General features: G+C 37.5%; 1 protein-coding gene across 4 annotated transcripts in view; it reads right to left on the bottom strand.

The window, feature by feature from the left end:
- The window catches only part of stau1 (staufen double-stranded RNA binding protein 1), a 39,447-nt gene that overhangs the window by 15,880 nt on the left and 3,714 nt on the right, over positions 1–19,853 (bottom strand). For 3 of the 4 annotated variants that reach the window (XM_043710362.1, XM_043710363.1, XM_043710366.1), the window contains exons 2-7: positions 16,711–16,978; positions 11,734–11,858; positions 9,386–9,542; positions 8,932–9,067; positions 5,106–5,277; positions 2,303–2,401 (exon numbers count right to left, since the gene is read on the bottom strand). In XM_043710362.1, coding sequence (XP_043566297.1) covers positions 2,303–2,401; positions 5,106–5,277; positions 8,932–9,067; positions 9,386–9,542; positions 11,734–11,858; positions 16,711–16,906 — 885 coding nt within the window. In that variant the 5' untranslated portion in view covers positions 16,907–16,978. The remainder of the gene's footprint in view (positions 1–2,302; positions 2,402–5,105; positions 5,278–8,931; positions 9,068–9,385; positions 9,543–11,733; positions 11,859–16,710; positions 16,979–19,853) is intronic. The other variant, XM_043710365.1, reaches the window with a different exon arrangement.

Genomic DNA, 19,853 nt, shown 5'->3' with positions numbered 1-19,853 from the left:
GTACATCTATTTGAAAAAAGGTTCATAACATTTGAAAGAAGTGCCACCACAACAACACAACAGATTCAAACTGAAAAGCGATGTAAATTCATAATATTGCTGTCTCAGCTTTTTGGAAAAAATGACAAGGATCAGGGTACCAAAACACATCCCAACTAAATCCACGGAAATTCAAAACTGAAAGATTAATATTTTGACTGCACTTAACAAGTATAAAAGAGAATGAAAATGTAGACCATGGAATGTTTCATTTACTGTATCAAAGACATTTTTGATACCAAAAATTGAATTCACTCAGGTGAAATCAAATCAGTGTGGCTGCCAGTGAGGCAAAAGATGCAAATGTTTACAGTGTGGAAAAACAGCACAGAAATAAATGTAGTCTTCTACTTCATATTGAAAAACTACCCTTCATCTATAGGACAACACTTCATACCCTCACATCCCTTCCTCAGCAATGCAGGCAAGAAAATGGTCCGAACTTTTACTCTTTCTTCTCCCTCTCATATGCCTTTTATTTTGCCTCCATCAGGAATAAACTGGTTGGTGATATGGTAATGGAACCATTGTTAGCACTGGAGAAATCTTAAGTGGGATTTTGCAGAGAATGTGGTAATTAGTACTAATTCCACCTCTGCTTTGCTAATCAAGTCCTCCAAAGATAATCTTTCTTCATCACCTCATTTTTACTATTTCTTCTGAAACCCAAATAAAAACCATATCCCCCCATCCCCAGTCTCTCAATACCATAGAACAAGTGTCAACTAAATGACACCTTCTGTTTACTGCCTCTTTTGCACTTAACTTGCATTCCAAAGAAGCATGCTAGCTTTACAAATCAGCTTAAGACAACTGTGTTTGAATCAAGAGAAATGCTCATCTCTTTCACTGTCTAAAATGGTTTTGATGGTAAAAATGATTCACTTTTGTCCAAATGACTGGGATTTTTTTTATTGAAGACTGAAGATTATAATTAAGAATGAGTACAAGTCCAACTTGTGCGCCTCTTCCTTCCTCTCAGTTAGGTATATTTTAATATCTAAAATCAAAAATCAAAAATGAAACATATAATTAGTGTACACTCCCTTTCACTGGCAGGTGGGTTTCAAATACAAAGTTAGGTGCTACATAAGCTTAGATGGTTATTTTCCCCAAAAATACTTTAAATATTTAAAATTTAATTAAAAGTATTTGATCATACTGAAAACAAAACATCAGTCTAGTATCACTGGCATACCAGTGAGGATGAAGTCCTCAAATCCAAAGGCAAAGCTACTAGATACATTTAAAATAATTTGTGGAATACACGATTTAAAAAAAAAATCAAACCTGCAAGAAGACATTTATTTCAAAAAACTCAAACTTGAGCATTGATGGGACTCAGCAGTCAGATTATGTAACCTTGATGGCATAAGCTCAGTGTGGCACTAAATGAAAATACTCAAACTGCCACTTCAAACTATAGGTGCTGCAGGGACTGAGTATTTAATGAAGTTGCAACCCATCTCAATTTAGTATAATGAATACTTTAAATTCAGTGCAACACCCAATCTAACAACCAAAATGGCAAATTGAATTCGGATTGTGGAATTTAAAATGCTTAACTTTTCCACTTGGACCTGACTGAACGTATTGATATATCAATGGAATATTTTTCTTCATTTCCCAACATTCTCTGTCCAGTAGCTTCAATCCATGCACTAAAAGATTTAATATGTAGAGGATAGGCACGAGACACACAACAAAGTGTGGTACATAGACATCTTGGCCACTGCTGTTGTGAATTCTACTTGTACAAAAAGGGGAAAGTTACATGGTACTGAAAGCCTCATCATACAGCCCACACAATTAAGCAGAAGCAGAAAAACTAAACACCATCATATTAATTTTATGAATATTTGTATCTTAACCAACATAAGACAAACACAAATAGCATGGGACCACCAGGAGCTTCAGTGCCCATGAAAAACAACATTTCTGGCATCCTCTCTTGCTGTAAATGCTATAATTGACCAGAAAGACAAGTGATTCCACACGATGATACATTGAATATTATGACTTTTGCACCAACAGGTAATTCCAGAGGCAGTTGAAACAAATTTTGAGTTAACCCAGCAGTAAGATGCTTTCTCTATTTAATGCATTTAGATGGTTTAGAAAGTGCAAGCTATGGAAACAACGTAATCGCCAATTTCATCCATAGCACTTCAATAAAAAAAATTACAAGGACAAAATTTTGCCAAGAACCAGATACTTTAATTGATTTCATGCAAATTGATTTAACCATTTATAAGAACCTTACTTCAAAGTTCACAGGCATATTTCTTTTCAGTGCAATCTCAAATACTTGGCTTATTTCAGATTTATTGAGATCATCATCATCTGTTTCTTTCCCATTGATCTGAAAGGAAACATTTGCATAGTTACGAGCATGAAATGTGATAATAGAAATTTTAAAACATTTCATGTATTCACGAACATGATCGTGAAAAGCATTTGTACTAATCCAAGTCTTTGTTACTTTCTATGAAACTACAATTCAATATGTAAAATAATTTTTGCAAACATTATTTTTGAAACAAGCTCTAGTGTGTCTAAACTACCTTAACTGATATGGAAGTCCACCACTCAACAACTGTGTATTTGACACATCAAATCTGTTGTTTTTTCAGAAGAAGTTAGATCTAATCTAATCTCACTCTGCTGCTTGCTCTTCAGAGGAAAGAGTTCCCAGAGAAGGGACAGCATGCTAAGCAGGATTGAAAGGAAATTTGAGACAAGACTGTACATGTAAAAAAGGAATCAAACACAAGGATAAGAATTTTAAATTGAAGGCATGAGGAAAATTAATAATCAATGGGTACAAGCAATAGATACAAGTGTAGCTAGCATGTGATAGATTATGGCAGCTTTTGAATCGTGACTACAGAGTAGAGAATGAAAAGCCAAGGAGGACAGTATTTGAATGTCATTTGACAAATGTAGAAATGAGGATTACCTTGTCAGACAGGGTGAGGTAGTCAAAGGTGGATGGGTAGACCGCCTTTTTAATAGAAAATATGGAGTTGGAAGGTCAGCTCGAAATCAAATGCGTAAACTACAACCAAGACAACAGCTGAGGAGAGGAAAGGATTGGCAAGCAATGTACATGGCTTATGTTGTGGATCAATATTTGGCTGGGACTGAGACAACAGGCAGATATACACTGCCAATGTACATGTTGAAGCTGACTTCAGCCTTTGTGAAAAGGGGACCAAACTTTGAGTGATAAAAAGGTGAAAAAGCAGGGCTACAAGAGAAGCTGCTGTAAAAGATGCTTTATCTGGAAGCAGATAGTTAAGAGTAGAAACAAGAGCTGCTCCACTGAGCTGCAAATTTTATAACCATTCTTACTCCTTTTCATGGTTACGACATGTCTGAGAAAGCATACAAATGCATCACTATCAACTAGATTCTAACTCAGCACAATGTAGCTGCTCATCAGCTCAGTATAACTTGGTGACATTTCTCATGAACCTTTTCCATTCCTTTTATACTCTCAATTGGGTTCCCAAAACTACTCCAAATGCAAGCTTAATGTTTTGGAAAGTTCAACATTACTTCTTTGCTCTATGTTGTCCTTCAGGATAGGAAAACTGAAGGTTTTGTTTTGAAAAAAAGGCACCATCTATTTGCGCTCTTAACAACAACATACCCACACCTGGATTTGATTTTTCCCAATTTCAAGTGTGGCTAGGTCCTCTTTCAAACATCCTAGCTGCAGCTAACTACAGTACTGATTTTACTGTTTACATACACTTAACATTTCAAGAGGAGAAGGCATCTCTCATTGGACAAGCAGTTTAAAATAGTGTCGAAACAGGCCTCTACCTGAAATTTCAATTCCAGATCTGATTGGTAACTGACATCGATAAATGTAAACGCAACATTTATGATATTACTATGGGTCCAGTCAGATCACAGACAGAAACTTGGCTTGACAACTAATTTGTTTTTGTTTTATCAAAGTGGGGTGTCATGGAAACGTAAGCATGCATTGCTGCAGATTTAGCTTTAACAATAAAACAAGTTTCTTAATAAAGTAAAAGGAACCATTTACTTATAAAGCAAAGCCAATGATTTTAAAAACATATAGTAACAGTGTGATCCCATTAGACCCAAAACCCCTTCATAAATTGAAAAGAAACAAACAGCTTTTGTAATGCACCCAAAGCACAACTCATTCAACATTCACACCAATGTCCCTGTATTTAACACTTTGCTGGGTTTAAGCTATTTGTTATGTCAATCTTTAAACCAGAACAGCAGATAGTTTACTGCTGGAGCTATTGTACACCTGTTTAAATATACTTAGTTTTAAGTAATTGCTTCAGGGTTTAATCAATTCTGGTCTGAGGCTAACACTAGTGGTCTAGGTCACACATCTTTCCTTCTCAAAAGGACTGATCTACACAGAATCCTATTCTAAGGACTTCATTGGACTGCTCAAAACTGAGTGAAAGGGAGGACTGCAGATACTGGAGATTAGAGTCGAGAGTGTGGTGCTGGAAAAGCACAGCAGTTCAGGCAGCATCCGTGGAGCAGGGAGTCAATGTTTCGGGCAAAAGCCCTTCATCAGGAGTCAGGCTTTTGCCCGAATTGTCGAGTCTCCTACTCCTCGGATGCTGCCTGACCTGCTGTGCTTTTCCAGCACCACGTGTTCAAAACTGACACCCTCCCAATCCCCCAAGCTATAAGTGCTTCTCAAACTTAAAAATCCAGAAGTCTCTAAAACCATGAGGCCTTATTATTTACCTTTCTGGGTCACAAAATAATCTAAAATAAAACAAAAATTCCATTAGCGTTACACACAAACCCGTTCATTCTAAAGTCAGACCATAAAAAAAAACTGTTTTTAAAAGAAGAGTCACCATGGCTGCAGAATTACTTTAAAGTTAATTATTAACTTCAAACATAGAAAAACCTTCAGATTACTAACTTAAAAACCAAATCGCAATAAATGATATGAGTATATAAATCTCAGTTTACATTACATTCTCCAACAATATAAACTGACTTGATTCTTTAAAAGCAAGTTAGATTCCAATGAAAATGAAGATACTTACAGTTGGTAATTTGGATGGCAGGGTTTCATTTTGCAAGGTTTTGAGTGCTTTGGCAGCTGCATCATGTTTAGCAGCCTGCCTTGATCTTCCCTTTCCCTGGAATTGCTGATTTCCAATTACAAGCTCAACTTGGTAAGTGACTGGTCCAACAGGGGGAAAAGGGTAAAAATACCTGAGGAAAAAGAAACTATTTGTAAAATCTCAACTCTTAAGAACAAACTGAAAGGTTGTAATTATATATTTATGTCAGTTCTGAAGATTTGCAGTTTACAAAACGCCTAATCCTAATCAAGAAAACTTAAAAAAGCACAGGGGCTACCTTTTAAGAAATTATTTAATTCTAGAGATCAAAATTATGCCTGGAAATAACCTTGGTAAGATCACAATGGGATCATTAAACAGTCCTGTTTCATATTATAAGCTTATAGAAAAAGTGCAAAATGATACCAGAATAGCAAAATTACATCTATCTGGAGGAGCTGAACAGGCAAACATGTTTATCTCTAGTAAATATCTCTGAGCAATGACCAAGTACAAGTCAAAACCTTCCCAATTGTGGGCCTGATCAGAGCTAACTGCCATAATAAAGTATTTGTGAATAAACTCAAAAGGGAATTCAAGTTTATTTGCCTGGAGAATGACTATAATATTAAACTTGTTAACAAAAACGTATGGCAGGCAAATCATAGATACATCCCCATAGGGCAGGCTGAAACACACAGGAAAACGAAGAACTTGTTGATGGGGTTAGATCAGAGGCAGATGGAGAGTCATGCAGTTAAAATGTTGGTATGGGCCCGTTAGGCCAAAAGGCTGTTTTTACACTTAAATAATTGGTGAATTTGGCCCAGATTTTCATTTCGGAGTTTGTCACTTGGAAAATATGAATTGATTATGCAAAGCCAGCAGAAGTTGTGAAAGGAAACGCACATTTGTGGGTTTGAATTATTTTGACCAAATACCAGAGGGATGAAGAACATAATGTAATACAACGTCCGTTAAATTCAAAAAAAGGCATGAAATGCCACAAAGCAATTGTGTCAGTAAAGTCAAGGTGAATGGGATAAAAGGGACAGTAGCTTTATGGATAAGTTGTCTGACTGACACAAAACAGTAGTGGTGAATGATTGTTTGTTTGAAGAAAGGTAGACATTGGGTTCAGTCAAAATTGTTGGATTTTACAAGGTTACTATGCCTGAGAGATCCCACCCCCTCCCCCCAGATAGGGGGGTAATTGGCCAGGCTCCAATTAGGAGGAGGAGTTTGAAAGGTTTATTGGGGCCCTTTTTGTTTACCCCCAACAGATAATGCCTCCAGCCAAAGGCTTCCATGTCTTAAAAAAAGACCAGCAAAACTAAAGGGGAGTGGGACACTAGTTCTGTAGTTAGCCTTTGCTTAGAGGTTTTGATTCAGTTCAGCAGCAGAGAGAGAGAAGGTAGGCTGCTGGTTCTCTCCCTCCTTCTGCCCTTTTGACTTTGTAACCTGTAAGCCTGGTTAGTTTCATTTTTACTCTTTGTTTATTGGGACAGTTGCAAGTATTTACAGAACAGCATCATTAAGTTGGGATAGTCTGTCAGGTTTTTGATAAGTTGTCCAATATTCTAATTTCTGTTCTTTGCATTTCATGCCATAATTTTGTAAATAAATTTAGTTTGCTTAAAAATTGGCAGTCAAATCAGTTAATTCACTCCAGGAATATCCACTATACACTTACCTAAAACAAATAGCAAAGTTATGGTCTGGGCAACCTGCTTAAAAATGTTTTGAGGGGTCAGGCCTGGTCCATAACATTTCCTTGGGGTCAGTATTTTTGACCACTGTTTGGAATGTATATTAATTGGCTAGACCTGGGTATATGAACCAACTTTAAAACTTGCCGATGCAACAAAACCTAGAAGTATTGTGAAATGTGATGAGCATAATGACTTCAGACAGATTGTTGGAACTGGAGTCACATGGAAATTGAGAAGTTACATTACATTTTTTTAAAAAAAGTACAATTCACAGGGAATTTCAGGGGCAGAGGGGCTGAATTGCTCAAGATAGCAGGACAGACTGAAAGCTGTAAGGCATACAGGGCACATGGATTTTTAGAAAGAGGCACTCAATACACAATTCAGTTATGATTCACCTTTATATGATAACAGTACACCTAAAAATGGAGTATTGTCCAATTCAATTGAACAATGCCAGGCACTGAAGAAAATGCGATTAAAATTTACAAGAATGTTTCTACGCAAGAGACTGGAGTTAAGAGGACAGATTGGAAACATTTGTGCTATTCACCTTATGGAAGTCAAAAGTTGAGAGATTTGATAGAGTTGTTTAAAAATCATGAGGGATCCACACAATTCAAAGCAATGCACATCGGTTTAAGTTGATTAACAAAAGAAGCAATGGTGAGGAGGCAAATCTCTTTTCCAAGATACATTTATTCTGAATACACACCCTTAACTAATGAAATATGGCTTTCCAAAGGAAAGAGACGGAGAAAAAAAATGCTGGTCACAGGGAAGCTTTAGGAGAGCTTTTAACCTTTACACTAGTTTCAACTTGCTTTGAATGTCTTGACTGACTACTGACTGAAATGGAGTACATTATGTAGGCTGCCACTGCAGTTCAGTAAAAGAAGAGGGTCCTCAGCATTTAAAATAGTGCCAGCTTTAATAGGGGACCAAACTGAACTCTCCCTAATTGTTGAAACAAGTATAAAATATCTTACAATCCTATTCAAAAGACCAATACTATACTGAGCTTTTCCAATGACCTAACCAAAATTTCTCATCTGTCCAACACCAAAAAAATACAAATTTTTCACCAAGTATTATACAAATTGGCTGTTTTAAGCTGCTTCAATGGAAAATAAATGACAATATTTAAAAACGTACAGGATGCAAAACATTTTGGAATGCCACAAGGGCATAAAGATGTGTTATAGATCATGAAGCTTCTTCACTCATCGTACACAGATGATTATTTTCTTTGATTATATTCTCCCCTGACTACAGGTGTTATGCAATCATAGAATCCCTACAGTGTGGAAACAGGCCATGCGGCCTAACAAGTCCGCACTGAACCTCCGAAGATAATCCACCTCGACCCATTCCCCTACCCTGTTACTCTACATTTACGCTTGACTAATGCATCCAGCCTCCACATCCTGAACACTATGGGCAATTTAGCACCAATTCACCTGACCTGCACATCTTTGGATTGTGGAAGGAAACCGGAGCACCTGGAGGAAACTTACACAGACGCGGGGAAAATGTGTAAACTCCACACAGACAGTCGCCCAAGACTGGAATCAAACCTAGGTCCTGGCACTGAGGGAGCTGTGCTAACCATTAAGACATCATACCGCCAGACGTCCTCAGTCAAGCACCAACTACGCCAATAGATTATGAGAAACAATCAGCGCAGCTACAGGTTGTGCGCAATCTGGCAGACAATAGCATTTTTTTTCTGACAACGACCAATACTCAAAAGCAGAATATAAAGCAGATCTCCCCCAACCAGGAAAGCAAGAACGTAACATCCAATCTCATGGAGACTAGTACAGAACAAGAATTCAACACTGCAGTATTTAACCCGCATGGCTTTTGTGTTTTAAGAAATCTGCTAGGCTATCACAGGAGCTCTTGACATTATTTTATTCCAGAAGGGTTTGTGGGGCAAGGATGCCCTGAAAATATCAATAAGGAATTTCTTTTAAAAACGTAGCTAATCAACCTGGAAAAAACATGAAATAGCATTTTCCCTTCAAGCACTGTATAGTACAGACAACTAAGATATAGGTAGAAGAAAATAAAAAAATAGCAGTTGATACCTTTGAGGATAAGCATTATTTCTCAGCATATTGTAGGTTGGCCTTAATCCAGGATAAGGATCAATTGGTCTATAGGTTGGTTTCTTTCCCATTTTCATACACAAGGCATTCAGTTCTACTGTTGGAGTTACACTGTCTAAAAATACAAATAAAATTGTCAATTTAGTGTCACCCCAGAGTTCAAAATTGCATACATATTATTCAACTTGCTATACAATGTCTGGCAAGGAGTTATTGTTTTGTGAGCAACTAGTTCAAGGTGAGTGTGAAAATAATTCAAATGCAATTCACAACCTTTGTTCTTAAAACAGAAATAAAGGACCTGTCCCTTTACTTTTGACTTTACATTTTAGGAGATCACTCATGATTTTAACCTTGAATTTTACCAGGGTTTGTCAAAATAGTGATCAATATTGCTTCTTTCAGTGACTGTTCTACTAAAACTAATTTTTACCAGGATTTTTTGAATCATTACGTGGGGGACGAGGTGGTGGTTTTGGGAGATTGGTTTCCATTAAGGCCTTCGCAGCTGCAGCATGTTGAGCCTTCTTAATGCTGCTTCCCTCAGCTTCCCAGTGTTGGTCACCAAGTGTCAGCTGCACTGTAAAAACCTAAAAGTAAAATTTACAAGAAGTCAAAAAATTGAATGCTAAATTATAATATGATTAATTTTAATTTAGTGTATGGATTTTAAGTTTCATTTCAAATCAAAAACCAATATTACTGAAAATCCTACCTAACTGCATATAAAACGGATGGATTTTGGCTATTAATGAAGGGTGATTTGGGCCAAGATTCGTCAAATAGGACAAAATAATTCCTTGCAATTAAATTAAAATATTCCCCGCAAAATATTCTTCTTCCTTACATTTAATAACTATTTACAAGACAAAAACCTTGCGGGTCATCTCATTCCAAAAATTTTGATATTCAAGTACAAGTAAACCCAAATTTAATTTTGAATAAAAGAACAATTTAATTGAATAAAGCGAGCAGAACCCTTTTGGATGATGCTCTATTGTTAATTCTAACAAAACCAAGCAAAGAACATCAGTCTGTTATTCAACCAGAGCATGATAAACACATACCCTGAAGTGACAACTAGATATTCACCTATGAGCAGAAATCTCTGGACAGATATAGCCTAGGAAATCTTAGATGATTTCCTTTCTCCAGAAAACACACCCCAAGATCAAGGGACTAAATAGAACATTTTGAAAGGCTTTATAGCTTAATATGAATATTCCAGTCAGCCATGACTGAAGCCAAATACTCCTCCTGTAATTTGATTTCTTTTTCTCCCTTTTTCGAAAAAAAGGTACAAGCCTCAAAACTCAGGAGATACATTCATCAAGCTTTCAATTTTTCTAATATCCAGTGTGCTGTCTTCCCAGTAAATCCAATGACTGGGAACAAAAGCTTAAGCTTCCCTCCCAACTCAATGTTGGGAATCAGGGCAAATTTCTGGGTAAAAAGAAGAGCAAATGGTTGGACAACAAAAGAAAAAAAACAGCATGAAATAGAATGTTTTGTAAACTGGTTGGGAGCTACTGGGACTGAGATGGTGCTAAGGAGCATATGTTAGGGAATTCATTCCATTAGGTCTCCAACCCTTGCCCCACTAAAATAAAACAAAATTGAGACGCTGGAGATCTGAAACTAGTGAAACTCAACAGATCTGGCAACATCTAAAGGAAGAAAGCACACTTAACATTGAGTCCACTAACTCTAATGAAGAGTACCAAATTCAAAAGAATAACTCTGCCTTCTTCCCATAGCTGCCAGAGATACTGAGCGTTGGAAGCATTTTGCACTTTTCTTTCCCCCAAAGAGATTCTAACAAGATGGAGGCAGATGCACAGAGGAGAACAAATAACCGCCGATAGGAATGTAAACAGAACGGTCCACTTCCTACCCCAAAGGAGGATCATAACAGATCATTCTGTATTTCTCAGTTCACCATCCATCACAGGTAGCCGATGCATAGGAAGTGATCTGAATGGCATACATACCAACTACCAGTGCTTTGATTCATTGCTAGGAGCCAGAAATGAATCAAGTTGAATCATACAAACACCTGTAAACCTTATAGTCACACACCTTTGACAATGGAGTGAAACCATGATTTTCACTATAAGAGGTTTATAATGTAAACTGTGGTTTCAAGAGCAATGCAAATTCTGAGAACGGGAAGTTAGAGTTTGGTAAAATCTGTGATTGCTTGGCAGCTAAGTGGAAAATGTTGGTGGAACATTAATGAAGAGAATTTATTTTCAATTTTGTAGTAAAAAGCTGACTATTCAGCCATTACTTCCTCATCAAATGCAATCGTGGAAAGCATCAGTGTCCACACAGAAATTAACAATGTACCTCTACTTAAACATTGGTTCTCTCTTCAATACCAAGGTCAATGCACTGCCAATCTACATTTCACTCAACCTCACCTAGTCATCATCATCAAGATGCAATGGTACACCCAAAATATTCAAAATTTTGCAAGCGCATCTTCCAAGATGCCACATTAGATTAAGTTAATAAGGATTTTTTAAAATGGAAAAGCACAACCCACAACATAGGTATTAGGTCAAAAACAAACAAGAAACAGAGCTAAAAGTTAATTTCAGCACTTTGAAAAGCCATAAAGACTTGGCATTGCTCTCACCCTAAATATCTGAAGAAATTGCAGCATTTTCGACTTTAAAATTGCAGAGTACACAATTTAGTTTCAAATAAACTATTTAGGATTGAAAATGGATTCCTATCAAAGCCAAGAAAAGAGAAACATTAATGTTTTCTACTCACCTTTGCGTGAGCTGGACCAAGTTCATTTAACAATTTGTATTCTGGCTGAATCTTGTTGAAACGGGCTAACTCATTCACAAGACACATAGGGGTTTTCTCTTTGGGGTTTGCCATGTTTGAAGGAACTGAAAAATAATTAAATTAAATCAAACTTAATTTAATATTGATACCAAACATTGAAACACATTCCAACATGCAGCTATTTTGCCAGTACAGATTAATGTTACAAATAAAATATTTTAAGAGATTCTAAAATGCTTCAATATTTAAGATAGTGATGTTCCTATAAACCCAATATAGATATAATTAATGTTTTCAATAGAAACACCCTGAATTTGTAAATATTTATTAGAGAACCATTCAGAAATACGGATTAAGCAATCTGACACCAATTGATACATAACCACAGCCAGATTGGCTCTGGTTTAGATTAGATTAGATTACAGTGTGGAAACAGGCCCTTCGGCCCAACAAGTCCACACCGACCCGCCGAAGCGCAACCCACCCATACCCCTACGTTTACCCCTTACCTAACACTACGGGCAATTTAGTATGGCCAATTCACCTGACCCTGCACATCTTCGGATGGTGGGAGGAAACCGGAGCACCCGGAGGAAACCCACGCAGACACGGGGAGAACGTGCAAACTCCATACAGTCAGTCGCCTGAGGCGGGAATTGAACCCGGGTCTCTGGCGCTGTGAGGCAGCAGTGCTAACCACTGTGCCACCGTGCCGCCCACAAGTTTAACTGATCTGGGATGGCATTGGCTCCCACAAAAATTCAGCACAAGTATAAGTCAACCTTTCCTTTCAATCTCCCCAAAATACCATTCCTACATTCACCTGGGTAAGAGATTTCCACAAGGAGAACAGGTTTCTTATGAACATAAAATAAATATGCTTATTTATGTTCATTTAGTTAAAAATCTCACAACACCAGGTAGAGTATGACTACCATCTGATGAATGAGCGACGCTCCGAAAGCTAGTGTGCTTTCAATTATACCTGTTGGACTATAACCTGGTGTTGTGAGATTTTTACACTTTGTACACCCCAATCCAACACCGGCATTCTCCAAATCATATGTTCATTTAGATGAGCACAACCGACATTTAATAATTAACTCTGACTATAGAAAATGGCATTCTGGACCACATGTGGTTATGCAAAACAACAATGCAGTTAGAATACATCATAAATGTCAAACTCTTTATGGTATCTCTGAAGCAAGTTGATTGCATGTAAAACACTCCCAGTCACCTGATTTTAAAGCAGACATTTCATCCCTATTAATCTGTAAATTAATTCACTATGAATTTTGTGGTTAGTCTGGAAAGGCTAAATCATTAGTTTCTTTCCTCCCTTAGCATACTAACTCTGTACTAAATCACTAAGACCTATTAGGATAAATCAACAATACATTCAACAGTATACACTCATGCAATCAAAAATAAGAGGTTAGACACCTCAATATAAAGCAGGTTGACATGACAGATACTGCATTTCCATTATTAAATAAACCAGAATTCCACAACATTTATCTCAAACTCTTGGAAAGAAATTATGCTGTCCATTAACATCAGAAGGAATTGTCTCCACAATGAAAGCTAAAAATTCAAATAATGGAGAGCACATTTTCACATTGATGAATAAGTATAAAATTGCTCTAAAATTGTAGAGAGAAGCTCATTGACAACATTAATAAGGTAGGTCAATCAATCACTTTAAATAAAGTTGATTAAGTTTTTCACAATGGAGCTAATGAAAGGACTTTACCATCCAAAGACATTACAAAATAAAAAGGAAACAATACTGCCAAGTTTAAACTAAGAGGTCGGCACGGTGGCACAGTGGTTAGCACTGCTGCCTCACAGCGCCAGAGACCCGGGTTCAATTCCCGCCTCAGGCGACTGACTGTCTGGAGTTTGCACATTCTCCCAGTGTTTGCGTGGGTTTCCTCTGGGTGCTCCGGTTTCCTCCCACAGTCCAAAAATGTGCAGGTCAGGTGAATTGGCCATGCTAAATTGCCCGTAGTGTTAGGTGCAGGGGTAAATGTAGGGGAATGGGTACGGGTGGGTTGCGCTTCGGCGGGTCGGTGTGGACTTGTTGGGCCGAAGGGCCTGTTTCCACACTGTAATCTAATCTAATCTAAAGGTCAATAGCATTAAATGACATAATATGAAAAGATTTCAAAAAGTCCAATTGCAATCGCATTAAGAAAATTGTCATATTCAAGCCAGTTGATCTTCAAACACAGGTACACCAGAAATTGTTCTTTTATTCAAAGTTAAATTACAAAACTGAAGAAACAGGGAAGACAGGGAGGGGCATAAGGTGATACAGCCATGTTAAAAGTGAAAAAAGCAGTTTTGCTGGCAAGCTGGATTAAGAAAGGAGGCTGAACCATGTGTTCAGCAGTTAACAAAAGTTCAACACTGAAGTAGGAAGCAATTGGAAAGATTCATGGAACCAACATGGATGGGACTTGAATATTTGCAAAATCTAAAGGCAATGACTTTGATTTTGATCAGAAAAGGCATCTGAAGATGTCAGCAACAGCAAAGGGTTCTCTGGATGACGGACAGCAGAAAAACCAAATCATAGCTGTGCAGTGAAGTTACTTCCATGATCCCAGGTGTTGTCACCAAAAGACAGCAATTATTGAGCAGAGATATACGGGAAAGGAAATAAATGATTAAGATGAATATGCAGAAGAAAAACAAAAGAAACCACTTGAGCTAATAATATGATAGTAGATAACAACTGAGACTGCAATGAGAGTCTGGCACCCAGAAAGAATATTGTACAAATGCTGCCCAAGGAGGATAGTGTCTTTGGAATGCTGAAGGCAGTATACAGATTCATTGCTTAAATTTTAATCAACTTCATATAATCTTAATACATATATAAAACTTAATAGATAGCTCATCATTGCTTCACAAGTAAATAAACTACAATATTTTAATGCTTACATGGACAAAAAGTAACAAACACCACCATAGAGGATATCCAAGCTGCTTTCTGCACTTCCAAAGTAGCGTGCTGTCAGCTAAGTGCTAAGTACATTTGGCTTTCCAAAGAAACTGTACATGGAAGATCAAAAGTGCATTTCCTGCAGCATTTGAAATAATTAGTGTGAAGAAAAAGTGAAAGGACTGCATATTTGCACTCAATTGAGAGGCAATGTAAGTAACCAAACCTCTACCAACACTGACTTTTGGGGAAGCACCTGATCCTATAAAATAATACCAAAGCCTGCAATATGGTGAACAAGGCCAGAGAACAATGACCCACCATTATACGATATGGTGCAGATTGTACTGGTTCAATGCCACTGTCTCAAGGACAATAAATGCTGGCCTGACCACTTTGTGTAGAGAAAACAAAATGCCAGGTAAGGTATTTTACAAGCAGTATGTACCAAACATTGATAAATTACCAGGCCCAAATGATATGCATTCAAGTGAGGTGGTCTGGAATTGTGGACACACTGGCTACAATGTATAGTGGTGGTACCAGAAGACCAGAGAATTCCAAATGTCAGGCCATTTGTTCAAAACAAACAGGGTGCAAGGATAAAACCAGCACCATAGGCCAATTAGGTTAGCATTGGCAGCAATTCAAACAATAATTCACAATTAGATTTATCAATTGGACAAATGTGAATTGATTAAGAAAATTTGGCACAGATGCATCTAGGACAAACTGGTGTTTAACTAATTCAATCAAATTTTTGATCAGGTAACAGGGTGGGAACAAGTTTAATTGCATTGCAGTCGAATTTCCAAAAGGTGTTGCATAGAGTGCTGCATAACAAGTTTTTCAGCAAATGTAAAACCAAAGAAATAAGAGACAGGGGCAATATGAAAATGAAATTGGATGAGTTGCAGATAATATTACTGTGAATGGCTGGTCTTTAGACTGGAGAAAGATATACAGTGGGGTTTTTAAAAAGGTCAATATTTTCTTTATTTGATCACACAAACTTGACAGTAAACAGCACAGTTCCAAAACTTCTGAATGTCACAAGTTAGATATTGTGAACTGTGAGGAGGATAGCAACAGACTTCAAGAGAACTTCAGGTGGTGGAATGGACAGATGGCCAATGCAGGAATAATGCAGAAGCATACATACATTATAGAAATAATGAGACAAATACAAGATAAAAAGGTAATTTTAAACAGGGTATGGGGCAGAAGGAATTAGGTTGTATGTGCATAAATCATTTAAGGGGATAGGACAGGCAAAAAGAGCTGCTAATAAAATGAAATCTCAGTTCTGAAATTGGGGCACAGAGCACAAAAGGATGAAATTATCTTAAGCCTACATAAAGTATTGCTGTCAGTACTGGGCACCACACTTTAGGAAGGACCGATGTAGTCATTCGCAAGACTATAGAAAAGACTCATGAAAATGGTGCCAGGGTTCTCAGTCAGGTGGACAGATTGGGGAAGCTAGGCATGTTCACCCTGAAAACAGAATTAAGAAATTGGTCATGTGCTCAAAATGGAGGAGTCTAGGACTGAGTTGGGAGAGAGAAATTGTTCCTATTGATGCAACGATCAAGAACTAGAAAGCAGCAATTCAAGGTGATTGGCAACAGAAACAAAGACTATTTTACGCAGCAAGTGATCAAGATCTAGAATGCCTGAGAGTTTAGTGGAGATATATTTGATCAAAGCCTTCAAAAGAGATTGAGAAAACGGTCTTGAGAGATTTTAAAAGCGCATTATGGAAATAGTTGATGAGCAAGACCAGAAAGATTGGTCTTGGACAGCCAGCATGGAGATGAAGGGCATAAGGACGTCCTGATAGATATTTAACACAAAACTCTTCACAAAAGCAAACACACTATTCCGTTGTTTATCACCACTTGCCCCCAAACAAATCCAAAAAAAAAAAGCCAAGTACTATTTTCATCAGTAATCTGCATATTCAAAGGCATTTCCTCCATGACTATAACATATGTACATACCTGCAGCTGCGGTGGTGGAAGTGGCAGACATGGAAGGTAAAGCGGAGCTTTGAATGGGCCTACTAGCATTTTCTGATGGCAGAGGACCAATACCAGAAGGAATGCTCTGACCAACACTACTACCCATAAGAGGTTGCGATAGACTGGAGGATGAGTTATGAACCTGAATTTGAGACATTTCACACTTCCAACTCATTAACTTAGATTAGATTTATAGGAAGATTGCAGAGGTGCTGGTTAAGATCAGAAATATGCAGTAGCAGGATCTCTGGAAAAAGATACAAACACATCATAGTTTAGTACACATTCATTAACAAATCAGAAAATCTAATTCCATTACTACACTACTTCACCAATAATTACATTCCAGAATACCCAAGAGGCGAATTATTAGAGGCATACAAGATGATCAGACGATTAGATAGGGTGGACAGTGAGAGCATTTTTCCTCGGATGGTGATTGCTAGCACGAGGGGATATTGCTTTAAATTGATGGGTGATAAATATAGGACAGATGTCAAAGGTAGGTTCTTTACTCAGTAGTAAGGGCGTGGAATGCCCTACCTTCAACAGTAGTGGACTCACCAACATCAAGGCATTTAAATGGTCATTCAATAAACATATGGATGATAAAGGAATAGCGTAGGTGAGATGGGCTTTAGGTTGGTTTTACAGGTTGGCGCAACATAGAGGTCCAAAGGGCCAGTACTGCGCTGTAATGTTTGATGTTCTATAACTTCATATTTATTCCAGAGTAACTAAAGTGCAATATTACATCAGTTTACAACATCCATACTCTAATAACAGGATTCCAGCATGACTAATTCAAAAATTAACTTAAAGCTTTGTAAAATTCACTAAGTAGCTCAATTCCAATTTGGTTTGACTTATCCCTGGTCTCATATTTTACGTAAAATAAACGTCAGGTCAACTTCAGAACAGAGACCTTGGGGTGCAGGTTCATAGTTCCGCAAAAGAGGAGTTGCACGTAGACAGGTTGGTGAAGATGTTTGGTATGCTTGTCTTTATTGATCATTGAGTATAGGAGTTGGGATATCATGTTGGACATTGGTAAGTCCACTTTTGGAATACTGCATTCAATTCTAGTCTCCCTGTTATAAGAAAGATGCTGTGAAACTTGAAAGGATTCAGAAAAGATTTAGAAAATGTTGCCTGGGTTGGAGGATTTGAGCTATCGTGAGAGGCTGAAACAGGCCGGGCCTTTTTCCCTGGATCGGAGAGAGTGTGACCTTACAGAAGTTTATAAAATCATGAGTGGCACAGATCAGGCAAATAGCTGTCTTTTCTCCAAGGTAGCTGAGTCCAAGCCTAGAGGACATAGGTTTAATGTGAGTGGGGAAAAATTTAAGGGGCACAGAGTGGTCTGTGTATGGAATGAGTCACCAGAAGTGGCGGATGCTGATAAAATTACAGCATTTGAAAGGCATCTGGATGGGTATATGAATAGGAAGTGTTTAGAGCGATATGCAACTGGAACAATACAGGATATCTGGTTAGCGTAGACAGGTTAGATCAAAAGGGTTTTTTTCTGTGCTGCACATCTGATTCTATAACCAAACTAAAAATAAAAGTGTTAACAAATTGCTGAGTAAATAAACATATCCAATATGTAAACAGGTCATAGATAAAGGTATTATTTTCAATTTTATTTGTTCAACTGGGGATTTCCATTGGGATGGTGTCAGATCCAAATGATCTCAATGTATTTGGGTCATTATCTGGTAACACCTAAAAGTACTGAGCACAAACATACTGTGCCAAGGAACTTCAGGAAAGAAGAGAAGGGCAGAAATTTTGAGACCAAAAAACATGGTGTGGACACAGATTAGCACATCATTCTGTTCCTACTTGATACAATTCAGTCAGGACATCAGGTTCAGGTAAATGAACTTGGAACTGCCTTTTCCAAAATTTCACTCCAAGTCACAGCAACCTACTCAACCAGAAAGAACCTATGTCTGTCTTTACCAGCATATGTACTATCAAGGCACTGGTCAATAGCAAATCAAAGCTTAGATACTCTTATACTATGTGGCAAAACAAAGCCTGGAAAACAGATCCACTACCTAACACTTTGTCATCATTTGTTAATCATGGCAATCAATTTGCCTTCCCTGCATTTTCAGAACAAGGTTAGCCTAACTGGTGTTCTCTCCAAAAGAATTGATCAAGGAATTATATGTTGCACCATTCTAGGATGCAGTATGGCCTTGTGAACCTGTGGTACAATAACCCAAATTAAGCACTACTGCAACGTGCGCTTCCCTTGGAAGTAATCATCAGATTTGCTTTTCAATATTGCTGCTACATTAAGTTCCACTATCTTTTCTAACAATGCATTCCAAATCACAAATGGGAAGAGTTAAAAATATTTCATGTCATTTCAGATTATTTGGTCAATTACCTTAAATCCACATGTAAACTTGCACAACTGATCATTTTGACATGCTAAAGAGTTTTTCTTATTGACTGTAGGAAAATCATTCCTGATTTTGAACAGCCCCATCAACTCAACATCCTCTGCGCCAACAGAAATTCCAGATGATCCAGACTTGCTACACACTGAGGTCCTTGACCCATAAATGCCAGCATAAATCCACTGGGGATGTTGCTATGATTATGTAGATTTGATGCTAATTGCAGTCAAGGTGTAGGCTTTCATTGAAAGAAAAGGCACATCTGAAGGGCTTCAAAAAGACTGTCAACAGTCCTATGCTTTAGAGTGCAAACTGAATTTGCCCTGTTCAGTAAGATTAATTACATTTCAAGTTACATGGATGTAGCATCAACAAAAGGCTAAACTTTGGAATTGCATTGCAACGAAAACATAATTTGATTTATTTGGTCATGGTGAAATAGATATGTTGACATCTATTTTAGTTTAGTACAAGGCTACTCCATGTTTGCAGCATTGCAAAATTGATTTTCAACTGTTATCTTTATTGTAATAATGACTTTCACCAACTTTTACAAAGAATGACAGCATATATTTCTCGTCAGTGAATTGTTTCTGATCCAGTTCTGTTTATTGTCAAATATCTGTATCACTGGGTACCTAATGCCTGTTTTCAAATCAGAAATTTAATGACTCAAGATGTATCAGACATAAAAAGGCTAATCAG

Source organism: Chiloscyllium plagiosum, chromosome 20, assembly GCF_004010195.1.
Source record: "Chiloscyllium plagiosum isolate BGI_BamShark_2017 chromosome 20, ASM401019v2, whole genome shotgun sequence".
Taxonomy (NCBI): domain Eukaryota; kingdom Metazoa; phylum Chordata; class Chondrichthyes; order Orectolobiformes; family Hemiscylliidae; genus Chiloscyllium; species Chiloscyllium plagiosum.
This window is presented reverse-complemented; position numbering and strand designations above follow the sequence as displayed.